This window comes from Bos indicus, chromosome 15, assembly GCF_029378745.1.
Source record: "Bos indicus isolate NIAB-ARS_2022 breed Sahiwal x Tharparkar chromosome 15, NIAB-ARS_B.indTharparkar_mat_pri_1.0, whole genome shotgun sequence".
Lineage (NCBI taxonomy): Eukaryota > Metazoa > Chordata > Mammalia > Artiodactyla > Bovidae > Bos > Bos indicus.
Genome location: NC_091774.1, coordinates 48,821,631 through 48,846,061, shown reverse-complemented (window position 1 = coordinate 48,846,061; position 24,431 = coordinate 48,821,631). Strand labels below are relative to the sequence as shown.

The following is a 24,431-nucleotide window of genomic DNA, read 5'->3' as shown; positions in this document are numbered from 1 at the left end:
CTTCCACGTTTGGCTTTAAACTATAATGATCATTGTAGTCCTAGACTATCACCCACAGTGTTGTTATTATCATCATTGTTGATGTTGTTATCCTAAACATCATAATTATCATCACAAAGGTAGATTTACTGGGGGGTGGGGGAAGTAAAAGATCAGGAATGGAGATTCAAAACGTATAGGACAGAACAAATGTGTAACAATACATCTAACAAAAATCAATTTCATTCATAGAAAGATAACTATTGGAGTCAATTGAGTGATTAGACAAAACTTTGCAGAGGAAGATTAAGCTAGGAATCATTTTCTATAATAATAATTATTACTAATATAATACTAATTGTAGTATCTGTTTCCTAAAAGTGCCAGATTCAGTTCTAAATTATTTTGCATTAATTCATTTAATCTTTCTAACAATCTTATGAAGTATAGAGAATGAAATAAATTGTTCAAAGTAACTCACATAATGATCCAAGTGAGATTCAATACTAGTCTGTCTCCAGTGTTTGTACCCAACCACTGCAAATACTGCTTCTCTAACTGACATCACTATTAACATTACAACTTCTTGAGGTATGCCAGACTGGGAAAGATAAATATCATATGACATTGCTTAAATGTGGGCTCTAGAAAAAGACTTGTTGTTCATTGTTCAGTTGCTGAGTCATGTCCTGCTCTTTGTGACCCCATGGACTGCAGCATGCCAGGCCTCCCTGTCTTTCACAGTCTGCTAGAGTTTGCTCAAACTTGTGTCCTTTCAGTAGGTTATGCCATCCAACCATCTTATCCTCTGTCATCCCCTTCTCCTCCTGCCCTCTGTCTCTCACAGCATCAGGGGTTTTTCCAATGAGTTGGTTCTTCACATCAGGTGGCCAGACTATTGGAGCTTCAGCTTCAGCATCAGTCCTTCCAATGGATATTCATGGTTGATTTCCTTTAGGATTGACTGCTTTGATCTCCTTGCTGTCCAAGGCACTCTCAAGAGTATTCTCCAGCATTACAGTTCAAAAGTATCAATTCTTCAGCACACAGCCTTCTTTATAGTCCAACTCTCCCATCTGTACTTGACCAGTGGAAAAAACATAGCTCTGACTACGTGGATCTTTGTCGGCAAAGTGAAATCTCTGCTTTTTAATAGGCTATCTAGGTTTGTCATAGCTTTTCTTCCAAGGAATAAGTGTCTTTTAATTTCCAATAAATATCATAAACGAGTTTATAGTTTATAATTTACTTAGATATCAATAGCTTACTTAAAAACTTATATTAATAGCTTAAACAAATACAACTTATCTCAGAAAAAACACTTCTTTCTCCCCATGAGTCTGTTAATTAGGAAATTGGTCAACATTTATTAGTCAGAAATAATACATATACATTGGTGAATGAAATGGCAACCCATTCCAGTATTCTTGCCTGGTAAATCCCATAGACAGAGAAGCCTGGTGGCCTGTAGTCCATGGGGTCATAAGAGTCAGACACGACTGAGTGACTAAACAACAGCAAAATTAAAGTAATACATATACAAATTTACATACATACTCATATATAATGGATTATTTTTTTCTCTATTAAGAATATAAGGGCTTATCATTTTCAACCTCCTCAACAAATGTCTCTATAATCTATGGTCACTCTAAACAGGCTGTGTGTACACACCCGCACGTGCCCCATAGGTCCCTAACCAAGCAGGAGCTGGAAAGTGAGTGCTTCCAAACGCTGAAAGAAATTGCTATCACTATTTTGTTCAGTGATGCCTTACTTATTCAGAACTCAGATCAGCACATTTGTATTCAGCTGTTAGCACTGCTGAGGTTAAGAAACTCTGTTCTAATCAAAGATTTAAAAGAGTTAAATTAGAGGATTTAAATAAAGGTTTCTGAAGAGACCCCCTGGAAAGAGCTATCCCATCCCCCACCCCTCATACAAAAGAAAGGAATGCAGAGGTGCATCCCACTGTCCCTGAATGAAAGGAGAGTTTCCACAAGGTTTCTACTCAGAAATCATAGGTCCCCTAAGTTGTGGGGAGAAAGAGACACAGAAGATCAGTTCCTTATTACCCCTGGAAATTTAAATAGAGCAATGAAAGTTACCTTGCTGTTCTGATAGCAGGATTGAGTAGGAGACTATTGCTGTTTTGAGGTAGGACATTTGTTTCACACAGAAAGGCTGCCCATTTCCTGGATGGCTACATGTTAGAGAGAGCTGGTGTGATGTGGCTGTAGATCCTGACCAGAAGAATGTAAAGGGGATCTGGGATGTAGACAGAGTCAAAAGCAATCACATAAAAATATATTAGTTAAAATTGATGTAGGAAATAGATGGACTCCCGGGCTGGACAACTAGTGTTTGTCAATTGGAGTACAACTGAAGCTTTGTTTTCCCTCAGAGATTCCAAGGACAAAGCTAGTGGCAAAAGCTGAGCTTTGCTGGAGTAAAGAGATAACATGCAGAAGTTTCCTAAGATCAAGGAAACTTCCCTGACAGCAAAAAGGGTACAGAAAGGAGGGGTTGCTGCCCCATGGCACGTGATGCCGAGACTCCCACAGGTCTGTGTGGTAGAATCCATCTTAGGAAAAAGTTGCACAAGCATATTGGGGAGGGTCTTAGGGCAGGACAGGTGTGAAAAAGAAAACAAGATAATTGGGCAAAGATAAACTAAAACTGGACTTCCCTGGTGGCTCAAGTGGTAAAAAATCTGCCTGCAGTGCAGGAGACCCAGGTTCAATCCCTGGGTCAGGAAGATCCCTTGGAGAACGGAATGGCCACCCATTCCAGTATTCTTGAAAATTCTTCATGCCTGGAGAATTCCATGGACAGAGGAGCCTGGTGGACTATAGTTCATGGGGTCTCAGGGAGTTGGACATGACTGAGCAATTAACAGTTTCATTTTTAAACAAAGACCGGGGAGAACTACCCTATGTAAGTGATTTAAATCACCTCTTACTGCGATCTTCCTCATTATGAAGGACACTCACATCCTTTCTCTCTGGTTGTGTATTTTTGGCTTGATTTTGTCTTAAATAAGCAAACTATGTCTCTGTGTGCTCTCCCACATGTTATGCTGTATCTCTGATAATAAACTTTGTACTTATTTTTGCAGTTTTTGCTTCCTTGAGAAATTCATTTCTCACAAGAGGCAAGAGCCAGGGAAACTGTTTCTAGTCTCCAGCTGCTGGTGGACTAGCAGCTAGGATTCCTGGTTTTCATCCAGGCCACCTAAATCCAATTTCTAGGCAGGGAACTAAGATTCAAGACTACTCACTGCTGTCTCTTCAAGATCAAAATCAAGTGGAGAGGTCAAAGATGGAAAGAAATTTCTTCAAATAATTAATGAAAGCACCCAATGAAATAATCAGCTTTAAGTATTGTTTTAAGTATTTAACAAACCTAGGAAACATGATATCAGGTAACTGAATCATAATGAATCATGAATCTTGCCATTTCCCTTCTGGCTCCTTTCTGGGTGAGAAGTCAGGTACCATTGTTAGCAAGGGAAGGATAGCAGAAAATAAAAGACTGCAATTCTGAACACTGGAAGATTCGACTATTACATGAGTCTGTTATTGCTTAGTGATGTCTGACTCTTTGTGACCCCATGGACTGTAGCCCACTAAGCTCCTCTGTCCATGAACTTTTCCAGGCAAGAATACTAGATGGGTAACCATTCTCTTCTTCAGGGGCTCTTCCCCACCCAGGCATTGAACCCAGTCTCCCACATTGCAGGCAGATTCTTTACCATCTGAGCTATAGGGAAGCTATACATGAGTCTGGGTTGTCCAGATACTCACTGGAGGAAATTTTATAATCTGAATGTGACCAGAAATATTAAGGAACTTGTTTTTCATCTAGGAGTAAAGGAAGAACTAGCGTTTTCAATATATTTAAGAGGAAAAGAAAAGTGATCTTAATCATTTTTGATTATACCTTCTTTCTTGGGCTTGGTCAGCATATCACATAATTCTGGAATTTTTTAGAGGGTATTGAGCTCCTGTCTTACATGCCTATCCAGCCTTCAGTGGATAGTGTCTTGGATTGGGTAAGAATCAGTCTGGCAGATTGTTGAGTTATTTTTCAGCTAAAAGAGTATATGCTTTATTCTCAGTAGTCATTAAAGACCTCAAGAGAATAAAACCTTCCTGATGAGTTTTCAGACAAAAAGTCAGCATCACCGCTCTTTCTCTCGGGGCTTAGAATGAGATATAAAAGAGGCAAGCATGAATGCCCTTTAGTAGATAGAAGAATATGTTGTTCTGTGGGTGTCTCTCATCTGCCTGTCTTCTGGTGAGTTCTGAACCCAATTAGGGGGGAGACCCGGGTTCAATCTCTAGGTCAGAAAAAAATGCCCTGAAGAAGGAAATGGCTACCTACTCCAGTATTCTTGCCTAAAGAATCCCATAAACAGAGGAGCCTGGTGGGCTACACGTCCATGGGGTTGCAAAGAGTCAGACACGACTGAGCGACTAACACAACAGCAAAGGGGTGAGCTAGCTGACTGTCCTGAAATGGCTTAACCTTGCCCCAAGTAAGGGTTAACTGGGAAAGGGATAGGGTGAGAAGAGGGAGAGACTGAGGGGAGGTTATCAGATTGTAGCATCTTAGCTGGGTGAGCAGAGCAGGTGGAAATGCCCCTGGACTTGAGGTTCTTGTCCTGGCACTGCCTCTAACTGATTGTGTAACTCTGGGTGATTCACTGTAGTTCTCCAGATTATCACTTTCCAGAGACAGTTTCCTTGGGGTTAATATTTGCATGATTCACTAACACTGTTGCAAGTTGAGGAAGGAAAGCAGGACTCAGGGCACAAGAAAGGTTCAGAAAAACAGGAGCAAAGTGGTCACCACCAATTCTACAACTCAGATAACCGCTGAGCCAGCACACATGGTCTAACTTTGCTTTCATCTTATGAATTCTGAGACACAATATGTAAGATCACCAAGGAGATTAAAGAGTAAGAAAAATCAGTTAATGGTAAACTTTTGATGAGCCATGAATAGACAAGCATTTCTAACTTGTTATTATCCATCACATAGATAAAAAATTATGGTCTTTATAAGACTCTCTATACAGCTCTCCAATCCCATCAGAACAACAGAGCCATAAAGGATACTCTAAAATGTCCACAAAAATTGATATAAAGAAGAAGACACAGAGGTCTAGAGAGAAAAAGAAATTTTTCTGTCTCACACAGCCAGGGCATGCCAGAGCACAGTAAAATCACAGGACTCCTGATGCTCAGCCCAAGAACTGTTACCCTAAACCATTCTGGTTCCTATAAATCTTCAGTTGAAGAAAAGGTTCTGGGTTCCAAGAGCAGAAGAAATAGAGTCCAGCACTGAATACAGGGTGTGTTCGTTTTTGTTTTTGTTTTTTTGTATCACTGTCTCATGTGAATCTGCCTTTTTTTTTTTTTTTTGAACTTAAATGCATTTTATTTTTATTTTTTAATTTTATTTTATTTTTAAACTTTACATAATTGTATTAGTTTTGCCAAATATCAAAATGAATCCGCCACAGAATCTGCCTTTTGAAACCCTCTCTCTCTTCAAGGGTATCTAAGAAATCTCCACCCAGAAATATGTACCTCCGTTTTCTTTTCCCATTTCCTCCCCAACACTTCATAATGCTTCAAAGGCATCAGTGCAATATTCAGTTCAATTCAGTCACTCAATCATGTCTGACTCTTTGTGACCCCATGGACTGTAGTATGCCAGGCTTCCCTGTTTATCACCAACTCCCAGAGCTTGCTCAAACTCATGTCCATAGAGTCGGTGATGCCATCCAACCACCTCACCCTCTTTTGCTTCCTCCTGCCTTCAATCTTTCCCAGTATCAGGGTCTTTTCCAATGAGTCAATTCTTCACATCAGGTGACCAAAGTATTGGAGTTTCAGCTTCAATCCTTCCAATGAATATTCACGACTGATTTCCTTTAGGACTGACTGATTTGATCTCCTTGCAGTCAAAGGGACTCTCAAGAGTCTTCTCCAACATCACAGTTCAAAAGCATCAATTCTCCAGTGCTCAGCTTTCTTTATAGTCCACTCCAATATTCTTGGACTTTCCTTGTGGCTCAGCTGGTAAAGAATCTGCCTGCAATGTGGGAGACCTGGGTTCGATTCCTGGCTTGGGAAGATCCCCGGGAGAGGAGGAAGGCTATCCACTCCAGTATCCTGGCCTGGAGAATTCCATGGACTGTATAGTCCATGGGGATGCAAAGAGTTGGTCATGACTGAGCGACTTTCACTTTCACTTTCTCACATCAAAACATGACTACTTGGAAAACCACAGCTTTGACTAGACTGACTTTTGTCTGCCAAGTAATGTCTCTGCTTTTTAATGTACTATCTAGGGTGGTCATAGCTTTTCTTCCAAGGAGCAAGCATATTTTGATTTCATGCCTGCAGTCACCATCAGCAGTGATTTTGCAGCCCAAGAAAATAAAGTCTGTCACTATTTCCCCATCTATTTGCCATGAAGTGATGGGACCAGATGCCATGATCTTTTGTTTTTTGAATGTTGAGTTTTAAGCCAGCTTTTTCACTCTCCTCTTTCACTTTCATCAAGAGGCTCTTTAGTTCCTCTTTGCTTTCTGCCGTAAGGGTGGTGTCATCTGCACATCTGAGGTTATTGATATTTCTCCTGGCAATCTTGATTCCATCTTGTGCTTCATCCAGCCCGGCATTTCTCACACAAGTGGAATAAGCAGGATGACAAAATACACAAGTACATCAAGGAGTACGTCAAAACTGTATATTGTCACCTTGCTTTTTAACTTATATGCAGAGTACAATATTAGAGTCTTACATATCTTTACTTGAGGTTTTATCAGCTACTTGCACACTCTGTGAGGCAAGCTCACCTTACTGAACCTTCAGTCAGTCAGTTCAGTCGCTCAGTCATGTCCAATTCTTTGAGACCCCATAGACTAGCACATCAAGCTTCCCTGTCCATCATCATCAGTGAGCCTTAGTTTCCACTTCTGCCAAGAATTAATGAGTAAATAGTTGTAAATTTCTTTGCAGAGTATCTGGCACATAGCATATGCTCCATAAATATTGGTTTTTCTCTAACTACATTTTTTTGTCTTTGCCTGCATCTACACCACCCACAAATTCAGTGGCTGCTGGATATAGTAAACAATGGGATCCTGGGATGGTCAGGAAGCCTTTTCCCCATAAACACTAGAGCTAGGATAGCCAGACCCAGAATGGCTTTGTCTCTGCCCTGCACAAAATAAGCCTGTTTTCTTCTCCTTTTCTTTCTTTACATTAGCTCAGTTCTTGAATTTTTTTCTATTACCTTCTAGAAGGCTGCATAAGAAGCATGAAAATTCTAGTCATAGGACAGAAAAAAGATATGGAGAAGTTTAATCAGTCCCATACCCAAAGGAATCACAGTTCTGAAGGGGAGATGAGCATGCATGGACTGATCCCTAAGACCAGAGGAGGTAACCAATCACATAGAGAAGTGGCCCCTAATTTTCTGGGAACCACAGGAAGGTCTGAGTTCTAGCCTGCCAGAGCAAATTCAGGAGTTTTTCCCAAGGTGTTAATACTGCATTACAAACTATCCTAGCATCTCTGTGACTTTCAGGTACCTAGGGCTCCTTTGTTCCTCCATTCGCATCAGAAAGGACACTGCCATTACTTTCTGGCCTTGTTTTGTTAGAGGCTAGAGAGGAAGGTAAAGGGAAAATAGTAGCAGATATTTCTGGAGTTCCTCCCCCAAAGGAGGATGCCTTAGAAGCCTGAAACATGTCCACCAGGTGAAAAGGCTTCTAACTTTCTTTCTTCACCCATCATGAAATATGAATCTGGAAGAGTTTTGAAAACATGAGAATAAAGACAAATAAAAAAATAATTACTGTTACAGAGAAGTAGTTGTGGGTTAGTCTCTAGGAATTGGATAAGTAATACATAAATGCTACTGTAAGAAAAATTGTGAGTAAATGCAATGCCTGAGAGTAAAAAGAGAGTCTAGGTGGATTAGGGGATGAACATCAGTGAGTAAGAAGGAGTATATGAGCAGGTAGGTCAAAGCATTTGTTGTATGAGTACACAAATCTACATATACACCTGAATGTTATTCAGGTATTAATACTGTATGTATGTCAACATGGACTGAAGGAATGAGCCTGAGAGGGTATGTGCATTAAAAATTATAAAGATCAAGAGGGAGTATTAAGTATATATTAGTATAATAAGAGTAAGTTGGTGAGAGAAAGAGAGGTGTGAATGTTTTATAAAGAGTATGAATGGGATCCACGATGAGACTGTTTCGAAAGTACAGGAATGTGTCTATGAGAATAAGCATATTTTGAGAGTATATATGACTAAGGGTGCGGAAAATTTCTGTTTGGAACAATCCTTTCCCAAAGACTGAATGGCACTGTACCTGTAGCAGATTTAGGGAAGAATTCATTATATTTCCAAAAACCAGAACTGCTTGGTGCCTTTGCACAAATAAATGGTTTCTTTGTTTATTTTTTGCAGCAATTCTGCCTCCTGTAAAGAGGCAATCATTTTCATCCAGGTCCCACTGCCTTTTCCCCTCTCTCAGCAAACACACATTATAGTTCAAAGTAGCTCTGGGGAATGCTTTCATTACTCAGTGACATGTCTGAATTAAATAGCATTTTCAAGGGACAATGTAAATACTTCAAAAAAGCTAGTGATAAACGCTCACTGTTCTTTTATAATAACTATCTATGAATTCTAGTTAACATAATTTCATTCATTGATTCTTTTAAAGCACACGAAAATTGTGGATAAAACTATATAGGTTTGATATAAACATAGCAAACTAACTGATATATTTAAACATTTGTCAATATCTTCCTTATTCCATAAAACAGAGAGAAACAGTAGCCCAGCCTATGACTTGATGATCATGAACTATGAAGAAAAGAAGTTTGCCTGTATTTTTCCAACGCAAGTGATTTCATGAACGCCTCAGTTTAAACTGTGTAGACACCATCTGCTCTGTCTTTTACTCTCTGGTTCCTCCTCTTCCAGTAAGTGCAGCTCTCAGAAATCACTAAATCAGAAGGTCTGACCCTGAAAAGCTCTCTGGTTTCCTCCTGCCATGGGGTTGTTCAATATCACTCACCCTGCCTTTTTCCTTCTGACTGGTATCCCTGGCCTGGAGAGCTCTCAATTCTGGCTAGCAGGACCCCTCTGTGTGATGTATGCTGTGGCTCTTGGGGGCAACACAGTGATCCTGCAAGCTGTGAGAGTGGAGCCCAGCCTGCATCAGCCCATGTACTACTTCCTGTCCATGCTGTCTTTCAGTGACATGGCCATGTCCATGGCCACACTGCCTACCGTTCTCAGAACCTTCTGTCTCAATGCCCGCACCATTGATTTTGATGCCTGCCTAATCCAGATGTTCCTCATTCATTCCTTCTCCATGATGGAGTCAGGCATTCTGCTGGCCATGAGCTTTGACCGCTATGTGGCCATTTGTGATCCCTTGCGCTATGCCACTGTGCTCACTAACGAAGTCATCGCTGGAATGGGTTTAGCAGTGACTGCTCGGAGTTTTATCATCCTCTTTCCTCTTCCCTTTCTTTTCAAGAGGCTGCCTATCTGCAGGACCAATGTCCTTTCCCACTCCTACTGCCTCCACCCAGACATGATGAAGCTGGCCTGTGCTGATATCACTATCAACAGCATCTATGGATTCTTTGTTCTTATTTCCACGTTTGGCATGGACTTGTTATTTATCTTCCTCTCCTATGTGCTCATTCTGCACTCAGTCATGGCCATTGCCTCCCGTGAGGAACGCCTCAAAGCTCTCAACACATGTGTGTCACATATCTTGGCTGTACTTGCATTTTATGTACCAATGATTGGGGTCTCCACAGTGCACCGCTTTGGGAAACATGTCCCACGCTACATACATGTCCTTTTGTCCAACATCTACCTCTTCGTGCCTCCCGTGCTCAACCCTCTCATTTATAGTGCCAAGACAAAGGAGATCCGCCAAGCCATCGTTCGCATGTTTCACCGCATCAAAATGTGACTTCGACATTTGGTTTTAAAATCTAAGCTTATTGTAGTCATAGACTGTCATTCATGGTGTCATCAACATTATCATCAAGAATATGATAGATGTGTGTACTGGGGGGAAGTATAAGATCAGGAATGGAGCAGCAAATCTTATAACACAAAACAAATGAATAGTACAACCAGCAAACGTTAATGGTGTCCATAGAAATATAAATATTAGAGGCAATTGAATGATTAGACAAAACTTTACAAAGAGGATTGATCTAAGTTATAAATCATTTTCTATAATGACACGTATTACTAATATAATTCTAATTAATACATGGAGTCCTAAAAAGTGCAAGGTTTTTGTTCTAAATTATTTTTGTTGAAATTCATTTAATCTTTGTAACAATCTTATGAGATATATAAAATTAAGTAAATTGTTCAGAGTAACACAGATAATATGGGATCCAAATGAGCTTCAATACGTTTGTCTCCAGTATTTGTACTCAACCATACAACTACTTTTCACAGCTATTTGTAAGGCCTCCTCACAGCCATTTTGCTTTTTTTTTTTTTTTTGGCATTTCTTTTTATTGGGGATAGTCTTGCTCCCTGTCTCCTGTACAGTGTCATGAACCTTCATCCATAGTTCATCAGGCACTCTATCAGATCTAGTCCCTTAAATCTATTTCTCACTTCCACTGTATAGTCATATGGGATTTGATTTAGGTCATACCTGAATGGTCTAGTGGTTTTCCCCACTTTCTTTAATTTAAGTATGAATTTAGCAGTAAGGAGTTCATAATCTGAGCCACAGTCCACTCCCAGTCTTGTTTTTGCTGACTGTATAGAGTTTCTCCATCTTTGGCTGCAAAGAATATAATCAATCTGATTTTGGTGTTGACCATCTGGTGATGTCCATGTGTAGAGTCTTCTCTTGTGTTGTTGGAAGAGGGTGTTTGCTATGACCAGTGCGTTCTCTTGGCAAAACTCTATTAGCCTTTGCCCTGCTTCATTCCATATTCAAAGTCTAAATTTGCCTGTTACTCCAGGTGTTTCTTGACTTCCTACTTTTGCATTCCAGTCTCCTGTAATGAAAAGGACATCTTTTTTGGGTGTTAGTTCTAGCAGTTCTTGTAGGTTCATAGAACCGTTCAACTTCAGCTTCTTCAGCATTACTGGTTGGGGCATAGACTTAGATTACTGTGGTATTGAATGGTTTGCCTTGGAAATGAACAGAGACCATTCTGTTGTTTTTGAGATTGCATCCAAGTACTGCATTTAGGACTCTTGTTGACTATGATGGCTACTCCATTTCTTCTAAGGGATTCCTGCCCACAGTAGTAGATATAATTGTCATCTGAGTTAAATTCACCCATTCCAGTCCATCTTAATTCTCTGATTCCTAGAATGTCGACGTTCACTCTTGCCATCTCCTGTTTGACCACTTCCAATTTGCCTTGATTCATGGACCTAACATTCCAGGTACCTATGCAATATAGCTCTTTACAGCATCAGACCTTGCTTCTATCACCAGTCCCATCCACAACTGGGTGTTGTTTTTGCTTTGGCTCCATCCCTTCATTTTTTCTGGAGTTATTTCTCCACTGATCTCCAGTAGCATATTTGGCACCTAGTGACCTGGGGAGTTCATCTCTCAATGTCCTATCTTTTTGCCTTTTCATACTGTTCATGGGGTTCTCAAGGCAAGAATACTGAATGCCATTCCCTTCTCCAGTGGACCACATTCTGTCAGACCTCTCTACCATGATCCGCCCATCTTGGGTGGCCCCACATGGCATGGCTTAGTTTCATTAAGTTAGACAAGGCTGTAGTCCATGTGTTCAGACTGGCTAGTTGTCTGTGATTGTGGTTTCAGTCTGTCTGCCCTCTGATGCCCTCTCTCAGTGCTTACCATCTTATTTGGGTTTCTTTTACCTTGGACATGAGGTATCTCTTCACAGCTGTTCCAGCAAAGCACAGCCGCCGCTCCTTAACTTGGATCTGGGGTAGCTCCTCTTGGCCACACTCATGCTTCGTCGCAGCCACAGCACTCATTTGCTGTCGCAGCCACAGTGCTCGTGTGCTGTCATCACAGCTGCAAATAGCTGTGAAAAGAAGAGAAGCGAAAAGCAAAGGGGAAAAGGAAAGATAACCTATTTGAATGCAAAGTTTCAAAGAATAGCAAGGAGAGATAAGAAAGTCTTCCTCAGCAATCAATGCAAAGAAATAGAGGAAAACAGTAGAATGGGAGAGACTAGAGATCTCTTCAAGAAAATTAGAGATACCAAAGGAACATTTCATGCAAAGATGGGCTAAATAAAGGAAAGAAATGGTATGGACCTAACAGAAGCAGAAGATATTAATAAGAGGTGGCAAGAATACACAGAAGAACTGTACAAAAAGGATCTTCATGACCCAGATAATCACGAGGGTGTGATCACTCCTGCTCACCTACAGCCGGACATCCTGGAATGTGAAGTCAAGTGGTCCTCAGGAAACATCACTGTAAACAAAGCTAGTGGAGGTGATGGAATTCCAGTTGAGCTATTTCAAATTCTAAAAGATGATTCTGTGAAAGTGCTGCACTCAATATGTCAGCAAATTTGGAAAACTCAGCAGTGGCCACAGGACTGGAAAAGGTCAGTTTTCATTCCAATCCCAAAGAAAGGCAATGCCAAAGAATGCTCAAACTAGGGCACAATTGCACTCATCTCACACGCTAGTAAAGTAATGCTCAAAATTCTCCAAGCCAGGCTTCAGCAATATGTGAACTGTGAACTTCCAGATGTTCAAGCTGGTTTTAGAAAAGGCAGAGGAACCAGAGATCAAACTGCCAATATCCGCTGGATCATGGGAAAAGCGAGAGAGTTCCAGAAAAACATCTATTTCTGTTTTATTGACTATGCCAAAGCCTTTGACTGTGTGGATCACAATAGACTGTGGAAAATTCTGAAAAAGATGGGAATACCAGACCACCTGACCTGCCTCTTGAGAAACCTATATGCAGGTCAGGAAGCAACAGTTAGAACTGGACATGGAACAACAGACTGGTTCCAAATCGGGAAAGGAGTACATCAAGGCTGTAGATTGTCACCCTGCTTATTAAACTTATATGCAGAGTACATCATGAGAAACGCTGGGCTGCAGAAAGCACAAGCTGGAATCAAGATTGCCAGCAGAAATATCAATAACCTCAGATATGCAGATGACACCACCCTTATGGCAGAAAGTGAAGAACTAAAGAGCTTCTTGAAAGTGAAAGAGGAGAGTGAAAAAGTTGGCTTAAACCTCAACATTCAGAAATCTAAGATCACGGCATCCAGTCCCATCACTTCATGGGAAATAGATGGGGAAACAGTGGAAACAGTGGCTGACTTTATTTTTCTGGGCTCCAAAATCACTGTGGATTGTGATTGCAGCCATGAAATTAAAAGAGGCTTGCTCCTTGGAAGGAAAGTTATGATCAACCTAGACAGCATATTGAAAAGCAGAGACAGTACTTCGCCAACAAAGGCCTGTCTAGTCAAGGCTATGGTTTTTCCAGTGGTCATGTATGGATGTGAGAGTTGGATTATAAAGAAAGCTGAGCACTGAAGAATTGATATTTTTGAACTGTGGTTTTAGAGAAGACTCTTGAGAATCTCTTGGACTGCAAGGAGATCCAACCAGTCCATCCTAAAGGAGATCAGTCCTGGGTGTTCATTGGAGGGACTGATGTTGAAGCTGAAACTCCAATACTTTGGCCACCTGATGCGAAGAGCTGACTCATTTGAAAAGACCCTGATGCTGGGAAAGATTGAGGGCAGGAGGACAAGGGGATGACAGAGGATGAGATCGTTCGATGGCATCACTGACTCAATGGACTTGGGTTCGAGATCGTTCGATGGCATCACTGACTCAATGGACTTGGGTTCGGGTGGACTCCAGGAGCTGGTGATGGACAGGGATGCCTGGCGTACTGCAGTTCATGGGATCACAAAGAGTCGGACACAACTGAGTGACTGAAGTGAACTGAACTGATACAAATACTGCCTAATTGGCATCACTATTAACATTGCAACTTTCATCACCATTATCATCCTCAAATAATCATGAATTGTTTTAACTTAAAAAAATGAGATTTGATTTATTTTCAGAACTTGCCATAAGATGTATGTGTATGACCCAGGAAAAATGATAAAGATTGACTTCGAAAAGAAACCCCAGATTCCTCTCTGCTTATTTTATGTGTCTACCATTCAATCACACCCCCCCACCCCAACAAGGAAAGTAATGTTTAATATCTGAGCCATAATTTTTTTTAGAAAATTGTACAAAGTGTATAATTTTTATTTCTATTACCTTCTTGGATTTTTTTAATTGAAATATATTTGATTTACCATATTATTTAAGTTTCAGTCGTACAGCATAGTGATTCACAATTTTTTAAAGGTTATATATTTCTTCCACATAATGACATCAGAAATTATTTCTTCTAGAATTTCTAGCTCCAAAATTCCTAGCATAGGCAGAGTAGAGTTTTTATAATTTATATACTAGAAAATATTTTTGGAACTTCTCTCATATAGTTTTTTTAACCTATTGTTTCCTTGATACAAGGGAGATAAGATATAATATAAATTTTGTTAGCCTCATTTTAGTGCTTATAGACTAAGTTAGACATAGACCTATACCATATTTAAGGGGATGCCCGACAGAGACTAATCTACTCACCAAGGAAACTGGGCTAGAGACCTTAAAGCAGTATTCCATACAGTTATTAGAGCTTTTTTTTTTTTTTCCCTTTCTGTACAGTCTTGAGAGATGAAGTGAGGTTCCAGAGAGAGAAAAATATTTCTGAATTGAGAGAATGTAATAAAATCCAAGTCTCCAAAAATATCCATAAGTACAACAAAAGACTCATAATATCTGTGTCCCTTTCCACTAAATAAATTATTTTAGGGGCATGATTGAATAATATAGCATAGTATGTTTTAAAATGGAAAATAATTTTTTTGGAAAATAAAATGGTAGTGATTGGTTCAGAGTCAGATTATGGTCATCAGTCAACTTAAATTATGACCTTTCTGATTTGTAAAGGAAGTTCTTTATTTCAACATCAAATAATAATTATAATGGTAATCCACAATGCCTTGAGAGTTTAGTTTTAAATAGCTGTGATGTGCTGTACTTGGTCATGTCCGACTCTTTGTGACCCCATGGACTGTAGCCCACCAAGCTCCTCTGTCCATGGGGATTCTCCAGGCAAGAATACTGGAGTGGGTTGTCATGCCCTCCTCCAGGGAATCTTCCCAACCCAGGGATAGAACCCAGGGCTCCAGCATTACAGGCAGTTTCTTTACCATCTGAGCCACAGGAAGCCCAAGAATACTGGAGTGGGCAGTCTATCTCTTCTTCAGAGGATCTTCCAAACCCAGGAATCAAACCAAGGTCTCCTGCATTGCAGGCAGATTCTTTACCAGCTGAGCTGCCAGGGAAGCCCTTTAAGTCTGTATATAGATACACAAAGATGGTTTAGAGAAACTGCTAGATGTGAAAATGCAGTAAACACTCCCTTAGTCTCACCCCAGGCAGAGAGATGAAGACATCCTTTAACCACACACCTAACTTTGAAACCCACTGGTGGACCAAGGGAAATGACAAGGAACAGGGAATGCAAACCTCTTGAAAGAGCCTGGGGCTCCTCTCCACTTTATTTCCCCCTCTGTGCTTCATCAGCAATGAGAAATGCTCTTTTCTTCAGCTGTTGTTCAGTCACTAAGTCATGTCTGACTCTTTGCTACCCCATGGACTGCAGCATGCGAGACTTCCCTATCCTTCACCATATACTGGAATTTTCTCAGACTCATATCCCTTGAGTGACGCCATCCAACCATCTCATTCTCTATCGTCTCCTCCTCCTCCTGCCTTCAGTCTTTCCCAGCATCAGGATCTTTTCCAGTGAGTTGGCTCTTCTCATCAGATGGCCACAGTATTGGAGCTTCAGCTTCAGCATCAGTCTTTTCAATGAATATTCAAGATTGATTTCCTTTAGGATTGACTGCTTTGATCTCCTTGCAGTTAAAGGGACTCTCAAGAGTCTTCTTCAACACCACAGTTTGAAAGCATCAGGTGTCTCTGCTTTTTAATATGCTGTCTAGCTTTTTCATAGCTTTTCTTCCAAGAAGCAAGCATCCATCTTTTATTTTCATGGCTGCAGTCATTGTCCTCAGAGATTTTAGAGTCCAAGAAAAGAAAGTCTGTCATTGCTTCCATTTTTCCCTTCTATTTGCCATGATCTTAGTTTTTTGAATGCTGAGTTTTAAGCCAGCTTTTGCAGTCTCCTCTTTCACCCTCATCAAGAAGCTCTTTAGCTCCTCTTCATTTTCTGCCATTAGAGCGGTATCATCTGCATATCTGAGACTGTTGATATTTCTTCTGGAAATCTTGGTTTTAGCTTGTGTTTCATCCAGCCTGGCACTTCACATGATGTACTCTGCAAATAAGTTAAATAAGCATGGTAACAATATACAGCCTTGATATACTCCTTTCCCAATTTTAAACCAATCCATTGTTCTGACTGTTGCTTCTTGACCTGCATACAGGTTTTTCAGAAGGCATGTAAGGTGGTCTGGTATTCCCATCTCTTTAAGAATGTTCCACATTTTTTTGTGATCCACACAATCAAAGGCTAGTCAATGAAGTAGAAGTAAATGTTTGTTTTGTTTTGTTTTGTTTTCTGGAATTCTCTTGCTTTTTCTATGATCCAACAGATGTTGGCAATTTGATCTCTAGTTCCTCTGTCTTTTCTAACTATAGCTTGTACATCTGAAGTTCTTGGTTGACGTACTGCTGAAGCATATCTTGAAGGATTTTGTATGGTAGTTTGAACATTCTTTGGCATTGCCCTTCTTTGGGACTGGAATGCAAACTGACCTTTTCCAGTCCTGAGGCCACTTCTGAGTTTTATAAATTTGCTGGCATATTGAGTATAGCACTTTACCAGCATCATCTTTTAGAACTTGAAATAGCTCAGCTAGACTCTTGTTTGCAGGGAATAAGGAAAAATGAATTTTTAGGCTTCATCTCCTCTTATGAAGATGGTGCCACAAGAAAGAATAGCATATGACCACAACCTCAGCTTCCATCCTGAGAAGATCTACAATAAGCCCTGCTATTTGCTCGTATGTAGAAATTCCCTTTCATCTCTTTTTTTTAAACAAGATTTTCTTTTAATTCAGCTATTTTTTTGCTATAGAAAATACTTGGATTCCAGCCAAATTGAAAAGAGAAAATAAATTCTTATGCTCTTTATTTGGGGCCTGTTAGGTCTGCCTCTAAGAAAATCAAATACTGAATATGATGCAGCTAAGCTGGTGAGGTGCTATTTTGAAGTCTGTGGAAAAATTTTCTGAGTAATAAAGGTCATATTTTTGTATTGCCTTGTCATGTGTACTTATCTCTTCCTCCAGGGCCAGGGCTGGGTTGTTTACATACAGAGAAAAAGAGAGAAAAGACAAGAACAGGAGTTATAGTAGGATAAGATCCTTGATCTCTGTGCTTCATATAGTCTCATACAAAGTGAGCTTGACTAGAACTGCATACAGAACTGGAAAAAAAAAATCTACATTGCATGAGCTGGTATGGAATTAATGTCTTTGTGAGCCTAGGAACAGGAGAACGCTCCTTTTCTCCTAGGAACAGGACAACTTTCAGAAAGCAGAGTGTGGTGAAAAGAGAGCCATAGATGGGGCCCTGGGCATGATTCACCATCAGTCTCACCTCCTGGGTACTGCACAGAGGTCCTGCCTAATCTCTTCAAGGCCGTCTCCACTACTGCTCTGCTAGGAAGAGACAGCTGTGTAGCACAATTACACTTCAGTTAGATGAGACATGCTCTCCTCCCAGAAGCTGTTTTACAAATAAACAGGATCAAGGGTTCAGAGGGTCTGTCTTCCTAGTAATAGAAGTTTCTACAAGGACATTTCCCCAACAGGAGACTATCTAATATTTCATTATAAACTGAATATATTTTCTACTTATGCTGATGCAATGTGGGCTCAGGATTCATTATTGTTGTGTTTAATTTTTCAGTAAGAAAGGATCTATTTGGAGGTGGTTGTCCACTTAAACACAGGCATTCAGATGTCCTCCAGACAGCTGAGTCAACTATGTGCTCCTAAAACCTTTCAGGTTTCATAGAAACAGCAAACAGCTTATAGAGTCAGCAATTATTTTGTGAATTATCGTCTCCCTGACCTCAAGCAGTTAATTAGAAGTCACTGCCAAAGGATTGCCCGCTGCAGGAAAAGTGGAGGAGTGCTAAACAGGTAGTAACTCTATATAAATGTCAGAAAATAAGGTTTGAGTCCATGGATTTCTTATTCTAGAATTGGGTATATGTGGTTTGTGTTCATATTTATAATATAAAATATTTTCCTTTTTCTCATCTATTTCCCATGGAAAACATGCTTATCAAATATAGGTAATAAAATAGAAGTAAATTATCCATTAAATTATTAATTTAATTAATATGTTTGTTTTGAACATAAATAACTCATGAATCAAGTGAATTATCTAAATATTTCATAGTTCACTGAATTTTAAAAGCCTCCAACATCTTCAAGTGGAAAGTATGACTGCCAGCCAAAACTTTCTATAAATTTCTGGAGTCATGTATCGATCACCCAAATCACTGATGTGTAGTAGACTCTATTAACAATTTAGATGACAAACAAATCTCAACTAATAGAAATGCCCAAGAAAAAAAGAAGTGTTTATTAAAAATTTTGATCTTTCAGCATTTACTGTCAGTCACATTGCTCAGGAGAATTTCTCCCTAAAGTGATTCTCAGCTTCCATTCCTTCTAGCAGAGATATTTAGTCACTGTCCTTTGCTCAATGTCAAGTCTAATAAAATTGTGGTGATTTGGGGGGAAATGAAATTAATTCTGGTGGCAAGCTATATTTCTTACAAGTTTTGCCTTTTTGCTCATACCAAACATAATAGCTCATTCATTTATTCATCCAGTCTACAATAATTATTGAAATCTACAATGTGGTGAGCATGGTGTTAGTTTTGAGGGCTTGGGGATTACATGATTTACTCATACAGTTTGTGTGAGAAACCTACCCACAGAGAGAGGGAAGGGTGATGTCAAAGTCTCCTGGGATGTGTTTACTAACTGCTGCTGCTGCTAAGTCGCCTCAGTCTGACACTGTGCGACCCCATAGACGGCAGCCCACCAGGCTTCCCGTTCCTGGGATTCTCCAGGCAAGAACACTGGAGTGGGCTGCCATTTCCTTCTCCAATGCATGAAAGTGAAAAGTGAAAGAGAAGCCGCTCAGTCGTGTCAGACTCTAGCGACCCCATGGCCTGCAGCCTACCAGGCTCCTCCATCCGTGGGATTTTCTAGGCAAAAGTACTGGAGTGGGGTGCCATTGTCTTCTCCGTGTTTACTAACTACATATCCCTTTTCAAACACCCTCTTACAAAGCTTCACCATGTTTGAATGGTTGCAGTGTGAAGGAGAAGTGTTACTGGTGGAAATGTGGTCAGTGTCCATTAAACTGTGCCAAGGCTACGTATGTGACTAAGGCAAATATCCCATATTATTAACTGGGAGAGGCAAATTTCCAGGGTGACAGTCTGTGTGTTTACATGAAAGACAGATTTTAGGCAGCAATGGCTTAGAGTCAAGTTTAATTATTAGTTTTTACAATCAAACCTGTCCAATGTCTCTGAGTTAAATTCTTTTGTAAATATTAAACAGATTAGAATTGATAGAGTGCTAAGTGACTTTTTATGTATTTGATATGAAATTGTGTGGGAAAAAATCTATTGTATATATTAATGCAAAATTTGAGAGTCAGCAATTTTATAAACAAAATTTGACTAAATATAGAAGAGACAAATAAATAAACCTGAAACTCAAAGACATTCTTGTTAAACAATTATCTTCAAATATTGGAAATACTGCTCATGTCAATTACTCAGGTAGATATAGAGATTAATGGCTACATTTAATAGGAAATACCATTCAACATTTGGAAACTCAATAACTGCAAGAATATTTTTACAAGTATTGTACAAAAAAAACAGATTTTGTTTAGTGGAAAAAAGATTTTTATGACATAACTTAGGTATAAACTGGACAATTGGTTAATTTTAAACTCATTCTAACAAGTTTTCATTATAATTTCTTAAAGAACCCTTTTAACATTTAGTTTACACAAAAATATTATAAACAGGTTCAGAATTTATAATTTATTTAGATAGCAAAGAGATGGGAATATCAGACCACCTGACCTGCCTCCTGAGTAACCTGTATGCAGGTCAAGAAGCAACAGCTAGAACTGGACATGGAACAACAGACTGGTTCCAAATCGGGAAGGAGTACGCCAAGTTTGTACATTGTCACCTTGCTTATTTAACTTATATGCAGAGTACATCATGCAGGGCTGGATAAAGCACAAGCTGGAATGAAGATTGCCGAGAGAAATATCAATAACCTCAGATATGCAGATGACACCACCCTTATGGCAGGAAGCAAAGAACTACAGAGCCTCAGGTGAAAGTGAAAGAGGAGAGTGAAAAAGTTGTTATAAAACTTAACATTCAGGAAACTAAGATCATGGCATCTGGTCCCATCACTTCATGGCAAATAGATGGGGAAACAATGGAAACAGTGGCAGGCTTCATTTTGGGGGTGCTCCAAAATCACTGCAGATGGTGACTGCAGCCATGAAATTAAAAGGCGTTTGCTCCTTGGAAGAAAAGCTATGATCAACCTAGACAGCATATTAAAAAGCAGAAACATTAGTTTGCCAACAAATGTCCATTTAGTCAAAGCCACGATTTTTCCAGTAGTCATGTATGGATATGAGAGTTGGACTGTGAAGAAAGCTGAGCCCTGAAGATTTGATGCTTTTTAACTGTGGTGTTGGAGAAGACTCTTGAGAGTCCCTTAGACTGCAAGGAGATCAAACCAGTCAATCCTAAAGGAAACCAGTCCTGAATATTCATTGGAAAGAACTGATGCTGAAGCTGAAACTCCAATACTTTGGCCACCTGATGCAAAGAACTGACTCCTTGGAAAAGATACTGATGCTGGGAAAGATTGAAGGAGAAGGGAACGACAGAGGATGAGATAGTTGGATGGCATCACGACTCGATGGACTTGAGTTTGAGCAAGCTCCGGGAGTTGGTGATGGACAGGGAAGCCTGGTGTGCTACAGTCCATGGGGTCACAGAGAGTCAGACACAACTGAGTGACTGAACTGAACTGAACACTTATTTTAACAGTTTGAACAAATACAATTTATCTCAGAGAAAAAGCCTTTACTCACAAGTCTGCTATTTAGGGAATTGGTCAATATTTATTATACAGCAGTAAAACACAAACACATATACATACTTACATAAAGACATACAGATATATATTATGGATTTTTTCTCTATTAAGAAAACAAGAGCTTTTAATTTTATGCCTCCTAAACAATTGTCTCTATAATCTATAGTCACTATAAACAGGTTATGTGTGAGTGTGCATGCACATGTCCCAGGGGTTCTTATCCAACCAAGACTGGAAATTGAGTGCTAATGTAACACAGGAAGAAATTTCTATCTCCATTTTATGCACTGATCCCTTATTTGTTCAGAACTTAGCCCATTAGTATGCAATTGATGAGACATAGGCAAGGACACATCTCCCAGTGTCTCAAGTATTTTTTGGTATCAAACACAATCCAGCTCCACATCCTTGTTGCTTAGCCCAGAGTGAAACCCAGAGAAGTCATTCCATGTGGGTGTGTTCAGTGAATAAATGAGTCACCACACAAAATATGAGAAATGTTCACAGTTACACAGTATGCAGTCTTCCTATTCTCATGCCTTATTCTCTGACTGTTCAATTTTGTAGTTGAGATTAGGAAGTATTTAAAAAAAAAAAAACAAAAACAAAAATACTGAAGTCAATGCAGTTTCTAATAGTCAGGTGAATTAATAGATATAAAGTATTAGGATGTTGTTGCTGTTCAGTTACTCATCATGCCCAACTGTTTGCAACCCCACAGACTGCAGTATGCTAAGCTTCCCTATCCTTCGCCATCTCCCAGAACTTGCTCAAACTCATGTCCATCGAATTGGTGATGCCATCCAACCATCTCATCCTCTGTCGGCCCCTTCTCCTCCTGCCTTCAATCTTTCCCAGCATCAGGGTCTTTTCCAACGAGACAATTCTTCCCATCAGGTGTCCAAAGTATTGGAGCTTCAGCTTCAGCACCAGCATCAGTCCTTCCAATAAATATTCAGGACTGATTTCCTTTAGGATTTACTGGTTGGATCTCCTTGCAGTCCAAGGGACTCTCAAGAGTCTTCTCCAACACCACAGTTCAAAAGCATCAATTCTTCAGCACTCAGCCTTCCTTATGGTCCAACTCTCATATCCATACATGACTACTGAAAAAACTATACCTTTAACTATACAGACCTTTGTTGGCAAAGTAATGTTTCTGCTTTTTAATATGCTGTCTAGGTTCATCATAGCTTTTCTTCCAAAGAGCAGGCATCTTTTAATTTCATGGCTGCAGTCACCATCAGCAGTATTTTTGGAGTCCAAGAAAATAAAATCTGTCACTGTTTCCATTGTCTCCCCATCTATTTGCCATAATGGGAAATTTGCCATGATCTTAGTGATGGGATCATTTGCCATGATCTTAGTTTTCTGAATGTTGTAAAAAATAAAAAAAACACATTAGGATATAAATATTTTTCTTTAAAGATGATCTTCATTGTAAGCACAGGAATCTCAGGGCCATGGGTTAATCTTTTCCTTGTTTTGTTTTTCCTTTCATTTTGCTCAGAACTGTGTATGGAGTTGCCAAAAAAGGTCTGTATAGTCTAAGCTATGGTTTTTCCAGTAGTCATGTATGGATGTGAGACTTGGAATATAAAGAAAGCTGAGTGCTGCAGAATTGATGCTTTTGAACTGTGGTGTTGGAGAGTTCTTGGACAGCAAGGAGATAAAACCAGTCAATCCTAAAGGAAATCAGTCTAGAATGTTCGTTGGAAGGACTGAGGCTGAAGCTGAAACTCCAGTACTTTGGCAACCTGATGTGAAGAGCTGACTCATTGGAAAAGACCCTGATGCTGAGAAAGATGGAATGCGGGAAGATAAGGGGATGACAGAGGATGAGATGATTGGATGGCATCACCGACTCGATGGACACAAGTTTGAGCAAGCTCCAGAATTTGGTAATGGACAGGGAAGCCTGGTGTGCTAGAGTCCATGGGGTAGTAAAGAGTTGCACACGACTTAGCAACTGAACCGAACTGTGTACAGCATTAACTTATATCCATACAAAGAAGGATGATTCTCCAGGACAACTGGGAAAATGATTCTCTGGATTGAGAGGGGAGCACAGGGTAGCTTTTCCAGCTTCATGTCTCTAAGACTTCCTCTTATGTGAACAGCTCAGAGTAGCATCTCTCTTTGAGGCCATTTCTGTGACTCAGAGCTAAGTCTGTTTCCAGAAGACATTTGACTCCCTCCCTCTGTTTCAGCCCCAGAATTCAACAGACCTTTTTTCCCAGGGGAACTCAGCTTTGAAGGCTTGTGTAGCTGTAGAAGTACTTTCTTGTTTATGCTTTCTTTATAGCCTTTCTACCCGTTATCACAACCTTCTTTGTCCCTTACTCAATGATCTTTCTGTGGGTATGTGGTTCCCTTCATGCTAAGGTAATATCGTTTTGGAAAGACTTATTTGCTGAACATTTCTGAGATTCTTAAATGCTGTAGACCACTGTGCTACAGGAGCTCCAGTAACTTTCACAGTGGGGAGGGAACAAGTTGATAGGCTCTATAATAGATACTACTCTGCTTTGTAAATTAAACACGCAAATAAGCTTTTCTCCAGAACAGGTTGGCATCAGGTCCCACCAGGGCCTTTTTTGACCTTGTCCAAAATGGGGAGCTTTGATTCCCATCTAGGGGGGTTTGGCTCCAATTTGGGGTGTTCTTCCTGTGAAGGGAAACTGTTTATAAGGCACTTCAGAGAAAGGTCACTGGAACCGGGAAGTCATGCTAATGTGACTTTCCAGCTGGTTAGGTTTTGGTTTATTTTGGCTTCCCAGGTAGCGTCAAGTGGTTAAGAACGAGCATGCCAGTGCAGGAGACATGATGAGATGCAGATTCAATCCCCGGGTTGGGAAGATCTCCTGAAGGAGGAAACGGCAACCGGCTCCAGTATTCTTGCCTGGAGAATCCCACAGACAGAGAAGCCCGGTGGGCGAGAGTCCATGGGGTCACAGAGTCAGACATGACTAGAGCGACACAGCATGCACTGCAGTATTGCTTGATCCTGTCACGTGTACAAGTACCTGGACCTTGGCAGGACTATCCCCAGTTTTACTAGTCAATGTCAAAGCCATCTGCCAAGGTTTCAGTGTTGTCCTAGCCT

At 40.1% G+C, this 24,431-nt stretch overlaps 1 protein-coding gene across 1 annotated transcript; it reads left to right on the top strand.

Annotated features, from left to right (window-relative positions):
• Window positions 1–9,078: 9,078 nt before the first annotated feature.
• LOC109569323 (olfactory receptor 51I2-like) lies at window positions 9,079–10,017 on the top strand. The gene has a single exon (XM_019974658.2). It carries the CDS (start codon window positions 9,079–9,081, stop codon window positions 10,015–10,017), a length of 939 nt encoding a protein of 312 aa, XP_019830217.2.
• The last annotated feature ends 14,414 nt before the right edge of the window (window positions 10,018–24,431 follow it).